Genomic DNA, 25,017 nt, shown 5'->3' on the forward strand with positions numbered 1-25,017 from the left:
GCTGGGATGCAGCTCAGCTGCCCAGACTTCTCAGAGTCCTAGACTCTGTCCAGCTCATCTTTCTGCCATTTTAAGATTTAGCCCTATAGCCATAATAGCCACATTCCAGGCATCCAAATAGAGAAAAAGGGGTAGAGAGCGGGGAGGGATAAAAGAAAGGAGAAAAGCCATCATTCAAGTCCCTTTTAAGGAAAGTTACCAGAAATTGCCACTGGACACTTCTCATATAATTGCCTGGAACTTAATTATATGACTCAACCTAGCTGCAAGGGAGCCTGCGAAGTGTAGCCTTTAATCTGAGCAGCCAAGAGCTCAACTAAAAGGTGGAGGCTTTCTTTTATTGCTAAAGAAAGGGAAGCTGGAATCAGGGATGATTTGGAGTCTATCACTGTGAGTTCACTAGTGTGATGGCCTGATGTTCTGCTCTGCTGAAAGCCCTGAGGTGGATTGAGAGGAGTTGGCAGGAATTTAACCAAATCTAGGTCCTTAAAGAAAGCATTGTAAAGATCTCACTTTCTAGATTGGCACTTCCTAAAACCCACAACAGTGAACTTTGGTCTCATCCTAGACACTCCCCAACTCTGACACCTTTCATAATATGTCCCTCTCCCCAAAACCCACTTGGGGACAGCAGCTGGGTGGAAAAGCCAATGGCTTGGGATAGCAGAAGCGACGTGGGCCTGAGGGGAGTCCAAGTCTTACCACCCTGTTCCCAACTGGAGCATCAGTGTTGTGTGACTGTGGACAACTCAGACCACATTCTCTTAGCATTCAGGGCTTGGTGCTGGGGATTCAGACAAGACTAAGATATATCCCAGCTGGCCCGTGAGGGGCACCCGGTATCCTTGGGGAGAGACATACAGCATAGATATGCTTCACAGAGTAAGATGAGCATTATACAAGAACTGGCAACATGCCTAGGGGAGTTTGGAGCAAGATTCACCAGATCAGTATGGAGAACCCTGCAAAGGCTGAACAGGGTGCCCCAGGGAAGGGCTTTGAAAGATTAATGCAGGGGAGCTGGAGTGACGGAATTCCAGGTGGAAGGCACAGCCTGAGCAAAGGCACGTCAGTGGGAGAGTGCAGGGCGTGGCTGTGGAATGTGGAGCAACCTGGAGTGGCTAGAACATGGGCTACTTGATGAAGGGAAGAGGCTCAGGAGGCTGGAGAGGTGGGAGTAGGTTGGAGTCAAATCATGAAAAGCTCTTCATGCCTGGCTGATGAATTGGTCGAGGTTCCGTAGGTCAGGGAAGTGGTTGGGCATTTATGAATATGCTGGGGAGCGATGTGATCAGGTGTACATGTCGGTGGCGTCTAAGGAGCAGAGGTGGAGACACCTGAAGCAGGGAACCAGCCAGGAGCCTGCTCTGGTGGTCCCGGCAAGAGTCACAGGGGCTGGAACAAGGGTGATGCCCATGGGAGGAGACATTTCGGAACACTGCAGCCTCAGATCCTAATGCCTCCCCTAGCAGGCCATGCCACCCTCATCTTCTGGGCTTCTGCTGCACCGTGCTTTCTCTCTCCCTGCAATGCCCCTCCACTCCCTCTCCTCACTTGGCTGGCTCCTCCCTGGCCCCTCAGACTCAGTTCAGGACCACCTCCTCCAGGAAGCCTGGGGCTGAGTAAGGTGACCACACCACTGAGATGTGTATCTCCCCTGTGGCTGCGAGCCTCTCTGGGCTGGGATCACACCGTCATTGTTTCAGGACACCCAGTCCCCAGCGCAACAGGAACATGGAACATTTTCCCTGCACATGAGGCAGGAAAGGAGGATTAGGGGAAAGCCAGGGAGGGAAGGTTTGTCCCCAGCTTGTACTGTGAATACCAGAGAGAGACCATGCTGCTATGATAAATAGGTACCACCACAAGCAATTACTGGGTTTGGGCTACAGGAGTGCCTTTGGACGTCGGCATTAATGCCCTATAAAGTTGACTGGGGAAATGGCAGTTATTGAGTTTCACCAGCCCTGCATCAAGGTCAGGGCAGCTGAGCCAAAGGCCTAGCTCTTTGTGGAGAGAAAGCAAAGAGGGAGAGGAAGAGTCCCAGAGTGTGTGTGTTGGGGCAGAGGCTGTGTCTGGAGGGGGTGGGGCTCTTAGAGGTTTGGATCCTACTGGTCCCTTTGTAACATCAAGACGCTGTGACTGGGGCAAGAGTGGGCTCACCCCACTGTCCCTGTCACGCTCTCAGGCTAAAGTATGTGAGAAGAGTGCTCCACTGAATCATTTCCAGTGGGATCTGGAAGCTGCTGGCCAGTAATGCAGAGGCAGAGTTCTGTATATCGGGACGGGACCATAAGTGCCTAAGTTTTACGTAAGGAGAAACAGACCTGGCAGATAACTGGAAAATAAATCCTCAAGCCAGTTAAAAACTTTTGTTTTCCAGTCAAATCCCTTGTAAAAGGCAACTAGGGGAGCTGCTGGCCTGTGAAAGGTTTGCCCTGGCGTGGCCTGGCCTGATGTGGAGGCGGGTGGGCGTCTAGGGCACACTTAGGTTAAATTGTTTGAAATGGGAGGAGGGAAGAGGAGTCAGCTGGAAGTTTGAAAAGTGAGGCCACTTTGGTTTCACTGCTACCCTGGGACAGTTCCCCAGTGCCCCTGGGCCTCGGTTTCTCCATGTGTACACTGAGACTCATTTGATAAGCAGGGGAGTGGAGAGCTGGCTTTCTAACACTTGGGGAGGAGACCTGGCTCTCACGTGCGGCCACATCTGGTTTCCAGGATCTGTTCCCAGAGGACGGCAGTCAGGTGGGATGGAAAGTTTTCTGTGGGATGCAAGTCAAGAGTCCCGGGCTCTCGGTCCAGTGTATGACCTCAGGCGAGGCTCCTCCCTTCCTCGGCCCTTGGCCTCTTCCAATCCCTGATAAAGAGGTTGTACCACCTGTCCTGTCCTCTTCCAAGAAGCTGTGTGTAATTCAGTCACAGAATAGGAACCTGGGACCCCAGAGCCCAGACCCAGGGGTCACGTTTTGTATTCCCTCGTCCTTAGATATAGCTGATGTATTTAGGAAAAGTGATAAAAATTCCTTGTTTTTTGTCACTGTGAAGAACCAGGTTAAGGGTTTTGAAAGGTTTTATGCATGGTGAGCCACCAGTCTGAAGATAGTTATATAGATCCTTGACCATGCTAATATATATACATGCTAATTATATACGGTGTCATTTTTATGTAAGCTCAGCCTTCCCAGCTGTGAGGCTAACAAGCTATGTGACTTTGGGCCAGTGACTTCAGTTTTCTATGCCTCAGTTTCCCCACTGGAAAATGAAAAAAATCATTGGTCTAGAGGATCTCTTAGGGCTTTATATTTCTGAGCTGCCAGGAATCTATGATCCTTTTAATGCATTGTGTGTGTTCATGCATGTGTGCACATGTGTGTGCACATGTGTGATTGTGTGTGTGTACATCTGTGTGCGTGTATGTGTACGTGTGTGTGCATGTGTGTTGCCTCTGTGTGCACATCTGAACAAGCCCACAAGGTTCTAGCCAGGATGACTTCTCACGAAGCCCTATCTATAGCAATGATAACTGTGCGGATACTTGATATTTAGCTTTACTGGCACCTGTTTGCAGGGTGTTAGAGCTCCTAATGGCACAGTTAAGGATCTGTCCAAGTTTCCATTGTCCTTTGAAAAACTGGACTCCAGAGTGTGGGTGTGAAAATTAGACTGCAATGTTAGCCTGCCAAGCTGCACATCCGAGTTTTAATTCTACAACATTTAAGGGGAAGTCGCCATTTTAAAAATTAAGAGTTGGGAACTGAATACAGGAAAGGTTGCCAAATTTCCGCCTCTATAGTCATTTTCAAGAACAAATTAAACCTTGTATTTTCAAAATTTTAAAAATTCTAAATTTAAAACCTATGTGTATACCTCTTGCTTTCTCTAGCCCAACACCTGATATGGGCAGGATACACAGTAAATATTCGTGAAACAAATGAATGAATATTTTGGCTTTCTTACATGGAATTTTAGTTTGCTAGGAACCTTAGATCAGATGTGGCATAATGGCAGTTTATGGGCCGAGTCTGCCTAGCAGATATGTTTTATTTGGCCTGAACATTGTTTTTAAAATATTTGGACTATATGTCAATATTTTAAAATCAAGAGATTTCATACAAAAAATGAGCAGATCAAATAACAACATCCACATTCCTACATGTCAACAGTTCGCTGGAGCTGGGTAGTGTGGAGGCATGAACACTCCAGTGTGCCCCAGTCCCCACCACTCCCAGGTAACTCACAGCTATTATATAATTTTAGCTTAAGATGAGAGATAATCTAGAATTTCCTCCTCTTAAAACCCGCACTAGATTTCCTGTCGGGTAATGATAAAAAGATCATCCAGGTGTTAATCACTGCCCTCCTCAGATGAGCAAATTTCCAATTGTTAAATAGGACATAGAGATTTCCTCAGACTCCTATATACAAAGCTCACAACCTGTCTTTGGGGTAAGGATGTTTGTGTGACAAGTGCATGTGACTTTCAGTGCCCCTAATAAATTGATGGCTGCTTTGGTGGAGTCAGACTGATGCTTCCCTTTGAACTAACGACAAAAAAAAAAAAAAACAACAACAACAAAAAAACCACTTGCCCAGCAAATTTATCCTGTGCACATTTTAAGATTGAGATTTAAATTCCTTATAGGTTAAATGAGTTTAATTTCCCACAGGCACCATGAAAGTGTACCTTTAAATGCAATTTATAGGCTTGTTATAGATTCTTCCTTGCTTCAGTAAAGTAGACCTTCCCCTCCCTTTAGGATCTTGATTACCATGTATTTAGTGTATGTGTAATTAAGCTTTTTCTCTAGACCAGGCGCGGTGGCTCATGCCTGTAACCCCAGCACTTTGGAAAGCCAAGGTGGGTGGATCACAAGGTCAGGAGTTCAAGACCAGACTGGCCAACATGGTGAAACCCATCTCTACTAAAAATACAAAAAAAAAAAAAATAGCGAGGCATGGTGGCGTGCACCTATAATACCAGCTACTCAGGAGGCTGAGGCAGAAGAATCACTTGAACCTGGGAGGTGGAGGTTGCAGTGAGCTGAGATAGCACCACTGCACTCCAGCCTGGGCAGCAGAGCCAGACTCCATCTCAAAAACAAAACAAAGCAAAACAAACAAACAAAACAAAACAACAAAAAAAGATCAACAAAGAAAAACTTTTCTCTGATCTTACACTACTTTCTCCATTCACCTCTCATCTCCCTGGTTACTCCAAATTTTTAAATTTCTCTTTGTGGGGTCATAGCCCTACCTCTTAACACACTGCCTAGACACATAGCATTCATTTAGCAGATGTTTATTGAATGAATAAGAAATAAGGGAATGAGAGGTGCTTTTCTATGCATACGTGATCACCAAATACTCTCCTGGTCAGAGCCAACAACAGAATGGTTGTGGGAACTCTTTTCCCCACCTATTGGGTAGCCCGGGTCTGAGAGTCAGTATTAGGTTCTAATAATTGTGAGAGCTCTATGGCAATATCTTCAGGTTCATTTAACTTATCCACAACTAATTTACATCATAAGGTAAATTACATTGTAAAACAGGCACCATTTGAAATTTGGCCAGCTCTAGCCTGGTCAGTCTCAGCATCACCATGAACCACTGGCACATGAAGAGTTTTCTGTCCTCAGCATTCCATGACCATTTGGTGCAGTTACTGCATTAGCCACTTTTATCATTCTCCCATAGATAACATATGCCATTTAAAAAATGATAGCTTTTTTGAGATACAATTCACATAGTATACAATCATCCACTTAACATGCGCCATTCAGTCCAGGTGTGGTGGCTCACGCCTGTAATCCCAGCACTTTGGGAGGCTGAGGCAGGTGGATCATGAAGTCAGGAGATTGAGACCACCCTGGCTAACAGGGTGAAACCCCGTCTCTACTAAAAATACAGAAAATTAGCCAGGCGTGGTGGCAGGTGCCTGTAGTCCCAGCTACTCAGGAGGCTGAGGCAGGAGAGTGGCGTGAACCCGGTGGGGCAGAGCTTGCAGTTAGCCAAGATCACGCCACTGCACTCCAGCCTGGGTGACAGAGCAAGACTCCGTCTCAAAAAAAAAAAAAAAGAAAAAGAAAAAAAAAAAAGCACCATTTGTTCTTTTAGCATATTCACAGAGTCGTATAAGCATCGTGATCAATTTTAGAACATTTTCATCACCTCAGAAAGAAACCTCATGCCCATTAGCTGTCACTGTCCATCTCCCTTCAACCTTCCCAGCTGTATTAGCCTGTTCAGGCTGCTCTAACAAAATACCACAGACTAGGTGGCTTAAACAACAGAAACTTATTTTTGCACAATTCCAGAGGCTTAGAAGTCCCAGATCAGGGTCTTGAGGGGTCAGTTTCTGGTCAAGGAGCAGCTTCCGTCTGTGTGTTTTCATGGTGACTGGTTGGGGAAGGAGGTGTTGCAGCAGCTCTCTGGCATCTCTTCTTATAGGAACATCAATCCTATCAGATCAGGGTTTCACCCTTATGACCTCATTTGACTTTAATTATCTCCTTACAGGCCCTGTCTCCAATTATAGTCACTCTGGGGGTGACGGCTTCAACATATGAATTGGAGGCAAACATTCCAGTCCATAACACCAGTCCTAGGCAACCACTAATCTACTTTCTGTCTCTACAGATTTGACTGTTCTGTACATATCATATATTATATGGAATCGTATAATACATGGCCTTTTGTATCTGGCTTCTTATACTTAGTATGATGTTTTCAAGGGTCATTCATGTTGTAATACTACATTTCTTTTCATAGCTGAATAATATTCAGTTGTATGGATATACCACATTTGGTTTATCCATTCATTAGCTGGTGAACATTAGACTCGTTCACACTTTAGTTATCATTAATAATGCTGTTATGAACATTCATGTACAAGCATTTGCTTGGACATACATCTTCAGTTCTTTTCCACCAAGGAGCAGAATTGCTACATCATATGATAACTTTATGTTTAACTTTTTGAGAAATTGCACAACTATTTTCCAAAAAGGTTTTATCATTTTACATTCCCTTTTTTTTTTTTTTTTTTTGAGGCGGAGTCTCGCTCTGTTGCCCAGGCTGGAGTGCAGTGGCCGGATCTCGGCTCACTGCAAGCTCCGCCTCCCGGGTTTACGCCATTCTCCTGCCTCAGCCTCCTGAGTAGCTGGGACTACAGGCGCCCGCCACCTCGCCCGGCTAGTTTTTTGTATTTTTTAGTAGACACGGGGTTTCACTGTGTTAGCCAGGATGGTCTCGATCTCCTGACCTCGTGATCCGCCCATCTCGGCCTCCCAAAGTGCTGGGATTACAGGCTTGAGCCACCGCGCCCGGCCATCATTTTACATTCCTACCAGCAGTGTATGAGAGTTCTAGTTTCTCTATATTCTCATCAATACTTGTTATTATCTGTGTTTTTTTTATTATTGCCATCCTGCTGGCTATGAAATGGTATCTCATTCTAGATTTGATTTGAATTTCCCCAATGGATAATAATATTGAGCATTTTTTCATGAGCTTTTTGGTCATTTTTACATAATCTTTGGAAAAATGTCTATCCAGATCACTTACCCATTTTTTAAAATTTATTTATTTTTAGTTTTAGTTTTTTGAGATGGAGCTCTGTCACCCAGGCTGGAGTGCATTGGCGCAGTCTCAGCTCACTGCAGTCTCTGCCTCCCAAGTTCAAAAGATCCTCCTGCCTCAGCCTCACATGTAGCTGGGACTACAGATTTGTGCCACCATGCCCTGCTAATTTTTGTATTTTTAGTAGAGATGGGGTTTCACCATGTTGGCCAGGCTGGTCTTGAACTCCTGACCTCAGGTGATCTGCCTGCTTCAGCCTCCCAAAAGTTCTGGGATTATAGGCATGAGCAACTGTGCCCAGCAACTTGACCATTTTTATTTTTTATTTATTATTTTTAAATTTTTATTTATTTATTTTTTTGAGATAGTCTCACTCTGTTGCTTGTGCTGGAATCTAGTGGCATGATCTCAGCTCACTACAACCTCTGCCTCCAGAGTGCCAACATATTTCATACCATAGCCTCCTGAGTAGCTGGAATTACGGGCATGCACCACCATGCCCGGCTAATTTTTGTATTTTTAGTGGAGACAGCATTTCACCATGTTGGCCAGGCTGGTCTCGAACTCTTGACCTCAGGTGATCCATCTGCCTCGGCCTTCCAAAGTGCTAGGATTACAGGTGTGAGTCACCACGCCTGGCCCATTTTTAAATTGGGTTATTTGTCATATACTATTGAGTTATAAGAGATTTTTATGTATTCCAGATATGAGACTCTTATGAGATACATGATTTGCAAATATTTCCTCCCAATCTGTGGATTGTCTTCTCACTAGTGTCCTTCACAGCACAAATGTTTTTAATTTTGATGAAGTCCAAGTAATCCACTTTTTTATTTCGTTGCTTATCACTTTGATATCTTATCTAAGAAACCATTACCTAATCGAGAGTCAGAAAGATTTTATGCCTATGTTTTCTTTCAGATGTTTTATAGTTTAGTTCTTATATCTAGGTCTTTGATTCACTTTGAGTTAATTTTTATATATAATGGGAGATCACATGCTGTTTTTGAAAACGAGTTAGTGTGATAAACAGTCAGGAGTTCAAAAATATGCAACTATCTTTGGTTTTACTGACAATCATGTGATATTTTGTTAAACATACCATTTAATAGAAAGAAAACAAATTTTAACCTCTAATGAGGCTGATATTCTCAATATTTACTTTAAAAGTGTAATAAGCTTAGAGTTATTAGAAAAGGCCTTTGATAGTTTTGTTTTTGTAAATCAACTGCTTTCAATAAAAACTTGAATAAATGAAGCCATATTTTTATGTTATGTAAATAATATTTTTGAAATACATTAAAAACATCTTTATTATATAACATGTAATAATTATATGACTTTTTGTTTAATGCAGTGGTTCTCAATCAGGGGCAATTTTGCCCCTCAAATGAAATTTGGTGGCTGGGCACGAAGGCTCATGCCTATAATTCCAGTACTTTGGGAGGCCGAGGCCGGTGGATCACCTGAGGTCAGGAGTTCAAGACCAGTCTGACCAATATGGTGAAACCCTGCCTCTACTAAAAATACAAAAATTAGCCAGGCGTAGTGGCAGACATCTGTAGTCCTAGCTACTCGGGAGGCTGAGGCAGGAGAATTGCTTGAACTGGGGTGGCAGAGGTTGCAGTGAGCCAAGATCACACCACTGCACTCCAGCCTGGGCAGCAAAGTGAGACTCCATCTCAAAAAAGACAGACAGACAGACAGACAGACAAAGAAAGAAAGAAAGAAAGAAAGAAAGAAAGAAAGAAAGAAAGAAAGAAAGAAAGAAAGAAGGAAGGAAGGAAGGAAGGAAGGAAGGAAGGAAGGAAGGAAGGAAGGAAGGAAGGAAGGAAGGAAGGAAAGAAAATAAAAGAAATGTGGCAATGTTTGGCAACACTTTTGGTTGTCACAACTGGGGGGACAGTGCTACTAGAATCTAGGAGATAGAGAGCAGAGAGGCTGCTAAACAATCTCCAGTGGGTAGAGCGGCCTCCACGACAAGGAAGTATCCAGCCCAGAATGTCAGTTGTGCTGAGGTTGAGAAACTGTACTTAACTAAATCCGTGGCCTCTACCAGATAGATTCGAAAAGAGATGAGAGTTTGCAAACCCTTCTCCCCTCAGTTACAACCCCTGAATTTCTTCTATCGCAATACTTAGCCTTTCTGGGGCTAGAACATGCCCCAGCATCTCACTGCCATTAAAACCCTTCATGGTAATGAAAATCTGTAGGCCTTCCCTGTGGGGATCATTAAGAAGCATGAGCACTTGCTTTCAGTGCTTAATTCATTTTATAATTGTGCATTTTAGTTTTTTGCATTTATCCTTGGATAATGCATTCCCTGCTAAACATATATAAGTAACCATTTCTGACCGTTCACTGTGTTAGGCGCTGTGCTAAGCACACTTTCTGCATTATCTAGTTTAATTTTCTCAACCACTCTATGAGACAGCAACTCTCATTATTTGCATTTTACAGCCATGGAAACTGAGGCACGATGAGATTGAGGGGACTTGCCCAAGATTGTGTAGTTGGATCATTATTACTCCAAGTCAAGGCTTAAGCCTGATGTAGGGTCAAATGTGAAGTGCAGGCATGTCACAAAGACTGGATTATTCATTATGGGCAGTCACACATTGATGTTTGCAGGGCAGTGAGGTATTGTCTCATTCTCTGGCATCACAGTAAGCTCCCTGCTGTGGAAGAGAAAGCGTGGGCACACACAGCTAGCTACAGGAAGTCCCATCAAACCTGGGACATGCCCACAGAAGCATGGCTCACCTGGGAGCATCACCTGTCCTGCCTATCATGGTGGATAATACTTGAGAACTGCTGCTTAAGGAAAACTGGGATGTGTGAAGCATCACTTATGTTCCTGATACCCCCCCACCCCAAAGTCAGTCAGGCCTTGACTTTCTACCTACTATCCTCTCATTAAAAGCTCCAACTCCCAGTGTCTCTTTTGATCCGTGGCCTAAATCTGTCTGCAAGTACACCAGCACCACCTGCCAAGCCCATTATCTGTCTGTCCGGGCTCTGTGCTGTCTGGGCCCTGCTCACTTACAGCCCTCCCAGAGGCAGGATCATACCCCGGTCTCCTGATCTTACAGCCACGACTCTTACTGAAACAGCACTGTGGTGTTAAGCATACTACACCTTTTAAAAAATGATGCATTAGTTAGGCCGGGCGTGGTGGTTCATGCCTGTAATCCCAGCACTTAGGAAAGCCGAGACGGGTGGATCATGAGGTCAGGAGTTCAAGACCAGCCTAGCCAATATGGTGAAGCCCCCCGTCTTTACTAAAAGTACAAAAATTAGCCAGGTGTGGTGGTGTGTGTCTGTAGTCCCCGCTACTCGGGAGGCTGAGGCAGAAGAATTGCTTGAACCTGGGAGATGGAGGTTGCATTGAGCTGAGATCATGCCACTGCACTCCAGCCTGGGTGACAGAGGGACAGAGAGAGACTCTGTCTCAAAAAAAAAAAAAAAAAAAAAAAGGATTCCTTAAACAGTAGTATTCCCTCCCAAGCTGTATCCCTCTATGTGCCAGGCACACAGTGATCTTCATGCCTAATAACATTCCCCTCACAGAGGTGGGTTTCAGAAAAGAATTTGGAGTTTGTGAGAGTGACTGCATTTTGATGGTACAAAGATTGGAAGTGGGGCTGGGAATGGTAATCCCAGCTCTTTGGGAGGCCGAGGTGGGCAGATCACTTGAGGTCGGGAGTTCAAGATCAGCCTGGCCAATATGGTGACACCCCGTCTCTACTAAAAATACAAAGAATTAGCCGGGCGTGGTGTCGGGCCCCCGTAATCCCAGCTACTCAGGAGGCTGAGGCAGGAGAATCGCTTGAACCCGGGAGGCAGAGGTTGCAGTGAGCCGAGATCGCGCCACGGCACTCCAGCCTGGGTGCAACAGAGCGAGAGTCCATCTCAAAAAAAACCAAAAAACAAAAAACAAAGAGGTTGGAGGTGGAATGACTTCAGTTTAGTCAGTTTGAAGGTGCATATCTTTTGGGTGATGTTCTCCCCATACCAGCCGCCCATGTATTCCCCACTAGCTCTGCAAATGCAGGGAACCGGGAGCGCACAACGATTAGAAATGAAGATTATCCTGCTCCTGTAGATCTGAAGAAGAACGCTGGTTTTTGTTCTAGATCTGTCCTGAAACTCCTTGGGCAAATCTTTCCTTGCTCCGGGCCTCAGTCTCCCCTAATGGGAGAGCGTATGTACTAGATGGTCTCCAAGCATCCTTGCAGCTGTAAACTTCTTTGACTCCCTAAGGTACCAGGGGCTGAGTTAAAGTGAAGCCCATGAGGGTAACTCCAATCCCCCCTAATAGGAATCTGCTTTAGCAGTAAGCCCACACCTAGAAGCCTGCTTATGTTTGAAGAAGAGAAGGGAACAATTGGTTGATGTTATGTTTCTTGAGATACCCATCTCCAAGGGCGACGTTCAAAATATTTAACCACCAGTGTGTCGTGAGCACAGACCCGTCAGGAGGTTAGAAGACAGCGGGTAGAGCCAGCAGGGGCTGTGGCCAGAAAGCATGCCCTGTCCGCCTCTTAGCTCTGCAGGGCACTGCTCACCTCACTGCTTTCCTGGGCCTTTCTCCAGCTATTTTTTTTTTGGTCTGCCTCTTCCTGCCTGATTCTCCATCCAGGGCCCCAGCTCAACCCCCTTTTGGTTTCGTCTCTCTCCAACCACTTGATACTCAGCTCCTGTAAATATCTTTATGCATCCAAACAACAACTCAATCATATTCATCACTCAACAGATGCTCTTTCAGTGCCCTCTGTGCTCAGGCTGGAGTCGGCTGCCTTGCTTGACCCCTCACCTCCTCTCATTCAAAAATGTTAGAGGCAGGGATGCGCTGGAGGATTGAGAGACCTGAGTCCTAGCCTCTCTCTGCCCCTCGTCTGCCTTTGACCTTAGGCAAGTCCCTCCCCGTCCTGGGGTTTCAGATTCCTTACATGTAAAATGAGGGACACCATGGATTCCATGAGCTCTGAGGTCCCTGCTGTTCGATGATGAGTTTCTGGAGAAGTGCAAGTCTTCAGCAGTTGACCACTCTCTCTTTCTCTCTCTCTCTTTCTCTCTCTCCTGCCCCCCACAACCTCCACTGTAGAATGCACTGCTGCCTGCAGGCCTGAGGCAGAAGGATCAGACCACCAAGGCGCCCACGGGCCCCTTTAAAAGAGAGGAGCTCTTGGATCACTTGGAAAAGCAAGCAAAGGAGTTTAAGGACCGAGAAGATCTGGTCCCCTACACAGGGGAGAAACGAGGTACTGAACAATGTTGCTGTTATAATATGCCACTCCCCATGCACCACTGAGTGCCGACTGTATGCCAGGCCCTGCCAGGCCCTGTGTTGGGCCAAATGTGACTGGGCCTCCTTGTCCTCATCCCTGCCTGGCCAAAACACCCAAACCCAACTTCAAAAGCATCTAGGGATGATGTAGATTTCATGAAGTTTTGGGGGTAGACTGAGGAAAGACTCCTATCCACTCAAATCAGCAAAACTTTTCCCTAAACCCTCTCTCACTAGGATGTCCTGATTTTTTTTTTTTTAAATGCAAACCTAGACAGTTTTGAGAGTCAAGAAGAAACTGTTAATAATGACATCAGGACTTTGGGAGACTCAGGCAGGCAGACCACCTGAGGTCAGGAGTTTGAGACCAGCCTGGCCAACATGGTAAAAACCTTGTCTCTACTAAAAATTCAAAAATTAGCCAAACATCATGGCACAAGCCTGTAGTCCCAGCTACTCAGGAGGCTGAGGAAGGAGAATCGCTTGAACCACGGAGGCGGAGGTTGCAGTGAGCCAAGATTGCACCATTGCACTCCAGCCTGGGCAACAAAGTAAGACTCCATCTCAAAAACAAAAACAAAAAAAGCATGAGGCCTAAGTAGGGACCATCCTATGCAAACCAGGGACTAGAGATGCACTAACCATCTCCACCCGGATTCTCTCTGCTCTTTCTCCAAAGTTCCGCTCTCTGGCAGCTGCAGCTTCCCTTCCTTCATCTGTCCCTTTATACTCTCTGCTCCAGCCTGAGGCAAGCCATCTTGAAGGCCCCAGGCAAACAGAGAGGGCCTCCCTAATCATCCATTCTTCTGGGACTTCCCATTGCTCTCCAAACCCTCTGCCCCCTCCTATACCCCCCTCATCCCATTGTTCCATAGGCCTCCTTCTGCTCTTCTCAAACTTTCCACCTCAGGACCTTTGCATATACTCCCTATGCCTGGAGTGCTGGTCCTGCTGCCCAGCTCCATGCTGTCTTCTTCATGGCTGGCTCCTCCTGCCCGGTAAGATATAATGGTCAGAAGCAGCCTGGAGCTAGATCTATTTCAGTTGCAATCCTGGCAGTACCACTTACTAGCTGTGTGAACATATGTAAATGTTTTAACCTACTGTGCCTCCATTTCCTTCTCTGTAAAACAGGAATGATGAAAATACCAGCCTCAGGAGGTTGTAATGAAGGTTAAGTGAGTTCAGATCTCTGTCAAGCGCTTAGAACAGCATCTGGCAGGAAGTGAATGCTACTTAAGTATTAGTTGTTATTGACCTTTAGGTCTCAACTGTACAGTCTTCTCTTTCAGGGAAACCATCCCTGTCTACTCTGTTCAGGACAGGCAGTCCCTCTCCAACTCCCCCGCTTGGTTATTTTCCAACATGGGAGCCTGTGTGTGTCCTTCAGAGCAACTCACATCTTATCAGCATCTCTTTATTTTTCATCTGTCTCTCTCAGTAGCCTGTAAACTCCCTGAGGGCAACCACTTGAGCTGTTTTTGCTCAAGTGGTACTCCCAGCATGCAGCCAGCGCGAGGCCTGCCATATAGTAGGGTTGAGTAGAGAGTTGTTGGATGAATGGATAAGCTAAAATTAAATAAATGTTTAATAGATTTGTGCACTACTTCCTTAGAATACCAGCTACACAAGTGCAAAGACCATATTTGTCTTGTTAATCACCAGCACCAAATAAATCTGTAGCACATAGAAGGCACCTACTAAATATTTGTTGAATGAAAGCACTAATTCTAATTAATTAATTGTGTAATTAATTATTTCTTTTCAGTCTCTTCCATTCCCTCCACCCCTAAGAATGTAAGCATTGTGAGCTCCAGGTCCACATCTGTGGCTGGCACCCCTGTATTGCTGTTGTATTCTCACAATGCCCGGCACTAAGTAGCTGCTTCATAAAATGAGGGGGTAGACATTGTGCAGAGGACTTCGAGCCATTCCAAACCCTGGACTTGGAGCTCAGTCCGGGTTTCACTGAAAACTGGAAGTCCAGGGAGGCCTAAGGGGCATCTAGATTATAGAACTTCTGAATTTTGAAAGGAGTGCATGGTCAGAGGGATCCTGGAGGGGATGGCAGGAGAGAAGGTGAGGACAAGGGCAGGGAGTGGGGATGGGCAGCAGACCTGGGTGGATATCTAGCAAGGTGAGTCATTGCTGTCGTCCACTTCCTCATGTACCCACACCCCTCCCAGGGGAGGATCTGGAGGATGGTGTGAGGGATGGGGAAGGGAGTCTGAGCGGTACACAAATCAATCCCGCCCTAGGCATTCCAGATCTAGCAAGGCATGTTGCTTAGCATCGTGGATCACAACCCTTTCCAGCTTTTCATTCTGCAACTCCTAAACCTGTCTTTGTCCTCATGGTCTATCTGGCTGCTGCAGCTCCAGCCATCACATTCACGTGCCACTGGTAAGATGAAGGGAAGAAGTCTAGGTACCTCTTCAGTGGCTCAGAGTTGCCATCCTCACTGGAGGAACCTGTTATGGGGTATAATAAACCACAGGTATTAAATATTTATTGAATATTCATCTCAGCCATTGCTTTAGTCATTTTAATACTTGAGTTCCTTTTCAGGGATTTTATTTTCCTTTTATGTTTTCCTCTTTTCTGGATCCCTGGAATCTGGTATTAATAGAAGCTATGATACATTTTTTCCCCAAATGATTCTGTTGTGTGTTTTGCTGATAGAGGTAATTGATATTTGCTGTAAACAATTTACAAAATAAAGCTAAGTAATTCAAAATCATTTCCTTCACTGAAAATAAGCACTGATCCCATTTTAGGGAATATCTTTCTGGACATTTATCTATGCGCTTCCCACTCCCTCTCAACCTTCACCACTACAACCCTGGTATTGAACCCACACCGACCTCCTAATCATCTCCGTACCTCCACCTGCACTCCCTTCAGCTTATCCTCCATCAACAGCTACTGTGAGCTGTGTAGGTTTTTATAAATTGAGGTAAAACTTATATAACATAAAATTATCCATTTAAAAATGAACAATTCACAACATTGTGCAACCACCACCTCTATCAAGGTCCAAAACACTTTTGTTGCTCCAAAATAAAACCCTGTACCTATTACAGTTAATTACTCTCCCACTCCCTCTGCCCCAGCCCTTCGTGACCACCAATCTGTTTCTATGGGTTTACTTATTTTGTATATTTCCTACAAATGAAATCATACAATATGTGACTTTGTGTGTCTGGCTTCTTTCACTGAGCACAATGTTTTCCAGACTCATCCATGTTGTAGCACGAATCAGTACTTTATTCCTTTTTATACCCGAATGATATTCCACAATTTGTTTATCCATTCATCTACTGATAGACATGTCAGTTATTTCCACCTTTTGGCTATTGTGATTAGTGCTGCTTTGAACATTCCTGTACAAGTATTTGTTTGAATACCTGTTTTTAGCTTTTTGGGAGTATATACCTAGGGGTGGAATTGATGAATGATATAGTAATTCTATGTTTAATTTTTTGAGTAACTGCTAAACTTCTTTTCCATAGCAACCATATCACTTTACACTCCAATCAGCAACGTATGAGGGCTCCAATTTTCCACATTGTTGCCAACATGCATTTTCCATTTTTTAAAATTGTAGCCATCCTCATGGGTGTGAAGTGTATCTCATTGTAGTTTTGATTTGCATCTCCCTAACGAGCCATGATGTTGAGCATCTTTTCATGTGCTTGTTGGCCATATGTATATCCTCTTTGGAGAAATGTTTATTCAAATCTTTTACCCATTTTTAAACTGGGTTGTTTTTCCTTTTGTTGTTGAGTTGTAAAAGTTCTTTCTGTATTCTAGATACTAGACCTTATCACATATGTGATTTGTGAATATGTTTCCCCTTCTGTATATTGTCATTTCAATTTCTTGATAGTACCCTTAGATGTGCAAAACTTTTAAATTCTGATGAAGTCCAATTGATCTATTTTTTCTTTTGTTGCTTGTGTTTTTGTTATCATATCTAGGACTCCACTGCCAATTCTAAGGTCATGGAGACATACCCTTATGTTTTTATTTTTTCTTCTAAGAATTTTATAGTTTTTTTTTTTAGATGGAGTCTTGTTCTGTGTCCCAGGCTGGAGTGCAGTGACACAATCTCGGCTCACTGCAACCACCACCTCCCGGGTTCAAGCGATGCTCCTACCTCAGCCTCCTGAGTAGCTGGGACTACAGGCACGCACCACCATGCCCAGCTGATTTTTCTATTTTTAGTAGATATGGGGTTTTGCCATGTTGGCTAGGTTGGTCTCGAACTCCTGACCTCAGGGGATCTGCCCATCTCAGCTTTCCAAAGTGCTGGGATTACAGGCATGAGCCATCGTGCCAGGCCTGAATTTTATAGTTTTTTTTGTTTTTGTTTTTGTTTTTGTTTTTGAGACGGAGTCTTGCTCTGCCACCCAGGCTGGAGTGCAGTGGCAGGGTCTCGGCTCACTGCAAACTCCACCTCCCAGGTTCACGCCATTCTCCTGCCTCAGCCTCCCGAGGACCTGGGACTAACAGGCACCCGTCACCACACCTGGCTAATTTTTTTGTATTTTTAGTAGAGACGGGATTTCACTGTGTTAGCCAGGATGGTCTCTATCTCCTGACCTCGTGATCCGCCCGCCTCGGCCTCCCAAAGTGCTGGGATTACAGGCGTGAGCCACCGCGCCCGGCCTATAGTTTTAACTTGTATTTAAGTCATTCCATTTTGAGTTCAACTTTACATATGGTGTGAAATAGGGGTCCAACTTCATTCTCTTGCATGTGGATATTCAGTTGTCTCAATACTATTTGTTGAAGCTATTATTCTTTCCCCAGTGAATGGACTTTGCACCCTACTTGAAAATCAATTTGCTATAGATATTTGGGTTTCTTTCTGGACTCTCAATTCTATTTCATTGTCTATCTATCTATCCTTACGCCAGCACTACACTGTTTAGCTTTTTAGTAAGTTTTGAAATCGGTATGAGTGCTCTAATTTTGCTCTTTTTCAACATTGTTTTGGCATTTGTGGCCCGTAATTCCATATGAATTTAAGGATCACCTTTTTTTATTTCTGGGAAAGGACTATTGGAACTTTGATAAGGATTACATTGGATCTGTAGATTGCTTTGGGTAGCATTGCCATCTTAATAATATTAAGTGTTCCAATCCATGAACTTAAAGTATTTTTCCATTTACTTAGGTCTTTAATTTCCTTCAGTAATGTTTTATAATTTTCATTGCACAAGTCTTTCACCCCTTTGGCTGAATTTATTCCCAAGTTTTATTCTTTGGATGTATTATAAATGCAATTGTTTTCTTAATTTGCTTTTCAAATTTTTCATTGCTGATGTACAGAAATACCACTAATTTTTGTATGTTGATCTTGTACCCTGCAATATTGCTGACTTTATTAGTTCTAATAGGGTTTTTCTGTGTGTGGAAATTCAGGGTTTTCTATACGTAAGATTATGTCACCTACAAATAGAAACAATTTTACTTATTCCTTTCTAGTTTGGATTCCATTGACTTCTTTTTCCTGTCTATTTATTCTGACTGAAACTTCCAGTACAATGTTGAATAGCAGCAGTAAAAGTGGGCACCCTTGTCTTGTTCCTGATCTTAGGGGCTCATTTCCTTACTTCTATCAGGTCCCAGGTCACAGGCTGTCATCTCAGTGGGCGTCCTCTGACTAGCCTTCCCAAAACAGCAGTGCCCACCCCACCCACATCCCACCCTGTCATCTTCTAGGCCCTTGTCCTGCTTTGTATTCCTCCATAATGCTTAATACCATTCCATATCTTTATAAGTTTATTATCTGTCTCCTTTCACTACATCAGAAGCTCTTGAGGATTTTACTCACTGCTGTCCCCTAGCCCCCAGGAAGGTGCCTGGCACATAAGAAGCACTCAGTAAATGTTGTTGAATAAATAAATACACATATGCAATTTCACATAAATGGAATTAAATTGTTCGTGCTACTTTGTAAGTTTGCCTTTTTCAAACAACATTTGTCCTAGGCATTCTCCTTCTTAGTAAGTAGCAATCGCCGTCATCCTTTATACTAACTGCTGGAAGTTCATTGTATGGATGCACTATAATTTCTTCGCCAATTCCTGTGGGTGGGCATGACAGTGACCATCCTCATACGTACCTCTTTACTTCCCTCATTCCGTTATGAATCTGACACTTTAAAAATACGATAATGAGGCAAGGATGCATTTTTTTCTCCCTTTTCATTATTTTATTCATTTGTTTAGAAATGTTTATATATTTTTGTCTCATTTCCCCAAGGTCTCAGAACCTTTGGTTAGGGTATCCCAGACCCTGGCATTCTATTAAATTTTTCTGTGATTTTTTTTTCCTACTTACAGATTGTTTGGTCATGACCAATGCTTTTGATAGAGGGTAGTCGGCTTGGACCAAGTTATAAAATCATTCTTGTCAAGTGTGAGGCGTGCTGTGTTGGAGATCTCTGATTCCTGTTCTTTGGGGAAGTTGGTCCCCAGAGGGAGAAACCTGAAGGGACTTTCAGCATGGAGGGACCCACAGGGCTCTGGTCCATGCAGGGCCATCGCCAGAGGCTGCTCCACTGCAGCCACTCCCGTAACAGGTCCTCTGTGTATTTTCAGGAAAGGTCTGGGTTCCTAAGCAGAAGCCAATGGATCCTGTGCTGGAAAGTGTGACGCTGGAACCGGAGCTGGAGGAAGCCTTGGCAAATGCTTCGGATGCAGAACTCTGTGACATTGCAGGTAAGAGGCGTTCCAGGAGCTTTCCACATCCTCCAGAAGGACTTGAGCCACATCTGCAGGGAGCCTTGTAGGGCTCATTTCAGCATGAACACCTTCTCTATTTTTAAGAACTAGAGGAGACCGAGAGTGTTAAAGAAAAAATCCATTCTCAAAAACCGAAACAAGGAAAACAGAGATAAAACCACACAAACCCACCACACCAGGGAGCCATCTGTTGTTGCCATGAGACCCCATGCCAGAGGGATGTGGATGTATCTCAGGGAGAGCCCACAGACGCCCCTTCCCAGCCATTTGCATTGAATCCTGCCCAAGCCACTTGGGAAGAGAGGATAGAGGGAAAACAGACAGAGGGCCTCTGGTGTCGTTGGCTTGGGAGGCTCACTAAGGGCTCGATTTTTACAACTTTGCACTTTGCCTGCAGTCGGCTCAGCGAGCTGGGCTTTGAGGGGTCACCCTTGTATATCACATATTTGCCCCACGCCCTCCATTTTCATATGTGTTTCCATACGATCTTCACAAACTACCCCCAAAACTCCAGAAGGTGGCCTGATATTCAGAGCCCTTTGCCCCCTTCCCCACCTCCCCCGACTTCTCTGCTGCTCCTGTCTACCCACTGCCGGTGGTGTTCCATCCCCAGGAGGGTCAGGCTCTGGCCACATCCGGCACCCTATACGCTCCCTCCCCACCTACTGTGCTCCCTGACACAGGGAGTGGGTGGGTTTTTATTCTGCAAGCTTGGAGGCTGCTAATCATAGCCCAGGTGATGGCAGGAGGGTGGGCGGGGTGAAGAAAGGCTCGAGGCAGGTGGGCAGGGGAGAGGGTAGAAGGGGATGCCTGTGACTGATTGGCTGTGAGAGCGAGGTAGAAGAGTCGAGCAGGGTAACTTCAGACACTAAGTGGTGTCGGTGCCATTAGCGACAGACGGCAAGGGAGGAGCAGGAAGAGCGGAGATACAGAGTTCAGTTTACAACCTGTGGCACTTGAGGCACCTGTGGGCCACCCAAGTGGGGTCAGTTGTATCGGAAGGTCTGGAGTGCTACAGGGGGTTCCCATTCAGGACAGAGATTTGGGCATCATTAGTGTTGTCAAGCTCCAGGAAGAATACATGGCCCTCGTAGAAGCCTTTGGCAGTAGGGGGGTGGGGGTGGGGGGCCAAGTCATAGAAATGGGGCAAAGCTAGAATGTGAATCAGTTAGCCACAACTTAGCTGAGAACCAAAGGCCAAATCAAGATGGGCAGAATCAGATGCAGGAGCCACAGAGACAGAGTGAGGGTTCGGGGCTGACCAGGAGACTCAGAGGCATGTGAGACCAGAGGCCACGGCGGAGGTGGGAGGGCACCAGCACCAGGGACTCGGCCGGCCACAGCTGCCTTCTGCGACTTGTGGGTGGTGTTGTGCATGACCTTGGTGACATGCGTGCAGGGGTGGGGGAGCCACTGGAGGATGTGCAGGGGCAGTGAGAAGACTCAACTACACACAAGGGGCACTCTGGGTGGTGACAGGTGAAGCCAGGTCTGAGGGACCTGAGGAGTGAATGCGGACAGCCAGTGTGTAGACCCCAAGTCCAGACAGCCCTTTCCTCAGGAGACAGGGAATTTAAAGGACAAAGGGCAATGGCTTGAAGGGTGTTGGGACTGAGAGAGAATGGTTTTCCTTTTCACTATGAAGTACAGAAGCAGTGAGTGCTTCACCCAGATGGGAAGGTAGCACTTAACTCTGGAATCTAGTTTGCTAGGGTAGGGATTTATTCTATCAGAAGCCACACGAGACACAGTAGATCCTTCATTGAGCCCATATATTATGTATCACACTTCAACCAAACCATCTCCCCGAAGGGGGTCCCTTGAGTTCGGGTTAATCTGTGAGGCAGGGAGGTGGCTGATGCCTTGGTGCGGCATCTCCACTTCGACTGGGGCTGTTTTTACCCTGGACTTTCTCCTCTGATCACCCTCCATGACGTCACTCCCCTCATTAGGCGGCCCAAAGGGATTATCAAATGACTGCTGTCACAACTGCCGGCTCCTGCGGTTCCTGTGCCAAATCAGAGCTGCAACCGTGTGCTACGTTTCTGTGTTGCTTTCTTGAAACTATTTCTCTTTATTTTTGTTGGCATGGCTATTTGTTGTTATCTGTAATGATACAATACCCTGCCAATGTCTGGGAAGGAGAGGGGAGCTGTAAGTCTACACCAGTATTAACTGGCTAACCTTGGATGCCTGTCATTTGATGTTGGACATTTGAAAGGTGGCAGCATCTCTGGGGAAGGAGGGACTGAATATTTCTGACCACCTACCATGTCCCAGGTTCTATGTGAGTTGCTCTCAAGACCTTGTTGCATTTATTGACCAAAACAATCCTATGAAGGAAATTTTATTACTGTCCCCATTTTACAGATGGAGAAAGTAGGCAAGGTGTGGTTAAATGCCTTGCCCAAAGGATTTAAACCCAGGCAACTTCATTCTAGGGACTATGTGCAGCAGCATCACCCAGTGTAACCTGAGCGAAGCCCTTCAGGGTAGGGGAGGACACAGAGCACAGAGGGTAGGCAACAGAGGGTGATGGGCAAGGCTGGAGAAGTTGGCTGGGGACCGGGGGGGTCACATTAGGAAAGGCTATGGATGCCACTCCAAGGAGATGAAACTTGGACTAGGGGCATGAGGGAAAGCTAGATGGGAGCAGGGGTTTGAGTGGAGAGGAGGGTTGTTCTACAGGATGGGCGAATGGAGGAGGCAGGGCCTGGATGAGGCTGAGGCCTGGGCGGAGCTGTGGGATTGCATCTGAGATGCAGCTTCACCAAGAGCCCAGCTGTTCCTAGTGCTGGCTCAGAGGCTGAGCAGCTGAGATGGTTCCAGGCTTTCTGGCCTGAGGCAACAGAAAACAGGCTGGGTGGCTGATGAGGAGTGCTCTGCTGAGAGCTGACTTCAGAAACTCCGCATGAGATGAAGGCTGGACTTCGAACATGGTGTTGGAGGTGCTGGGCGGAGCAGGCCCACCAGAGAGTGGTGGGTAGTTGGAGCCTTTTTCATGGGGCATCCAGGTCACCTGTAGTCGGTATGGCCTGTCTCCCAGGTGGAACATTTCCATCAGCTCAGCTCTGGCTTGCTGACTCACACACGCAGTCAGCGCCATCCATCGTCTCTGGACTAGGCCCTGGCAAAAGAATGGTAAGAAAACAGCCCAATTTCCACCCTCACAGAGTCTATGTTAAACAAACACCAGGTAAGTATGAAATGACAAATGAGAATGAGCGTCTGAACAGAATCAGTACAGTGTGTGAGGCAGGCACTTGGGGTAGGGCTGGGGGAGACCAGGGAAAGGCTATGGAGAAGAGCTTAGGAGCAGAAGAGTAGTAGTGAGAAAGTGCGGAGAAGGTCCAGGGCTGGAGAGTGGCAGGAGCAGCGGTTCTGGGCTGGGGAGGGCAGGCCCCTCTGAACCCTGTGCTCTGCAAGAGTGGCGTGGCAAGCTTGCTATCTGGTGATGGTAGGAGCCTGGAGGGCACGCTCAGGTGTGCCCTCCTAACTCACGTTTGACACAGGTGAGGTGCATCACTCATGCATTCACCTAACTGCTCATTAAGCCAGTGCACATTATTGAACTCCTACTGTATACTACGATGAACCAGAGCCAGTCCTTACCTTTGGGAGGCCCAGGAGGTGATGAGGAGGACAGAAGAGAAATATGTATTTTTTTTTAACCTTAAAATCTTTTATCACTTAAACATGTAGATTTCAACATTAAAAGTGTCCCTGCTGGGTGGCAAGCAGAGTGCACAGGTTCCTGGCAGGGCTAAGTTCTTGGCACATAGCCTTGGGTTGTAGGTCAGAGGCTGCTGGGAGTCAGCAAGCACTTAAAATTCCCAGTTCCTCCTCTGCGCACTCAGGGAGGTGATGCTGGCTGGCCTTTAGGGACCCTTCAGATGGGGCAGGACCCAGGAAGGAAGTGGGGTAGGGAGACTTATCCTTTAGATAGGACAGCCTCGGGCCATTCACCCTCAAGGGCAGTTGGCAACCTGGGGGTCTTGCAGCTATCAGAGGCAGGCTTAGACCACGCCCTGGCTTCTGGCTACTTCCGTGTGCTTAGGCACCTGTCCTGCTGCCCTACCAGTGGCAGAGTGTATCTTATCCAGGAGCAGTTCAACTGCATCCAAGTCCTGGACTGGAGCCAGTTTCTCCCACCTGTCCCTGGGATGCAGGAGAACATCTTCCAGCCATCTGCCCAGAGCCAGCCCGAGCAGCTGGCAGCTGGAGGAGCCGGGGACGTGTGCTGTTATCTCCCTGCGTCCTGAGTGGAATTACCAAATGAGTGAACTCTGCCAAGGCAGGGAGAGGAAACAGAACTCAATGTTCTTTTTCAGAGTTCAAAAATAGTCCTTTTTGAGTTTTGAGGAAGATCTAGACTTAAAAAAAAAAAAAAAAAAAAAAATCAAGTTCCCCAGTGCTAAATTCAGCCTTGCCAGTATCTACAAAGAATGAAGCAACAGGCAATGTTGATGTGCCGTTTTCTCCCGTCACTCATTCCTGGCGATGTGGAGTGTGGCACAAAACCAAGTGAGAGGGAAAGTCGCGATTTTGTGCCTAGGGCTGACAGAAGGTAATACTAGCCCCAGGCATTCTGCCCATCAATGGAAATCTAGCTGGGCCCTTCCCTTCCTTCTTTCCTTCCTTCCTCTTTCCCTCCTTTCTTCTTTTCATCCTTCCTTTCTGGAATTCTAATTTCCTCTGAGCTGCAAAATTGTTTTATTTCTTCTTAGCCCTGCTGTTAACATACATAACCTCCTAGAATGAATATATGTTATCTGTCCTTAAGACGCCAAAGTCAAGGGGAAGTTTTAGAACTTAGAACTGCTAGTGACCTAGTGAATGAGAATACAAACTTAAAAGCCACGAGAGTCCTTGCTGTATGGTTTTGGCAAAACATTTCCCTCTTGAGTTTGCTGGAAAAGTTGGGGATGGGGGGTCTACGTCAGCTACCCTGGATGCTGGTTGTTTGTGTGTGTGTGTGTGTGTGTGTTTGTTTTTAGACAGAGTCTCACTTTGTTGCCTAGGCTAGAGTGCAGTGGCGCGATCTCGGCTCACTGCAACCTCCGCCTCCCAGGTTCAAGCAATTCTCCTGCCTCAGCCTCCCAAGTAGCTGGGATTACAGGTGTGCGCCACCACGCCCTGCTAATTTTTGTATTTTTAGTAGAGACAGGGTTTTACCATGTTGGTCAGGCTGTCTCGAACTCCTGGCCTCAAGAGATCCACCCACCTCGGCCTCCCAAAGTGCTGGGATTACAGGCTTGAGCCACCGTGCCCAGCCCCTGGATGCTTACTGTAAAAGCCAAACAGGATAAAAACATAAGAAATTGTTGTGTCGCTAAGTCCTATGGGTAGGTAAGAGATCAGTTCAAACACTCCACTTTACAAGTGAGAAAACTG

At 45.9% G+C, this 25,017-nt stretch overlaps 1 protein-coding gene across 1 annotated transcript in view; it reads left to right on the forward strand.

Moving 5' to 3' along the window:
• LOC105477187 (tropomodulin 1) overlaps nt 1–25,017 on the forward strand; it is a 92,069-nt gene that overhangs the window by 32,295 nt on the left and 34,757 nt on the right. The window contains exons 3-4 of the mRNA XM_011733570.3: nt 12,686–12,842; nt 19,480–19,599. Of these exons, the coding sequence (XP_011731872.1) occupies nt 12,686–12,842; nt 19,480–19,599 (277 nt within the window). The remainder of the gene's footprint in view (nt 1–12,685; nt 12,843–19,479; nt 19,600–25,017) is intronic.

Source organism: Macaca nemestrina, chromosome 14, assembly GCF_043159975.1.
Source record: "Macaca nemestrina isolate mMacNem1 chromosome 14, mMacNem.hap1, whole genome shotgun sequence".
Taxonomy (NCBI): Eukaryota; Metazoa; Chordata; class Mammalia; order Primates; family Cercopithecidae; genus Macaca; species Macaca nemestrina.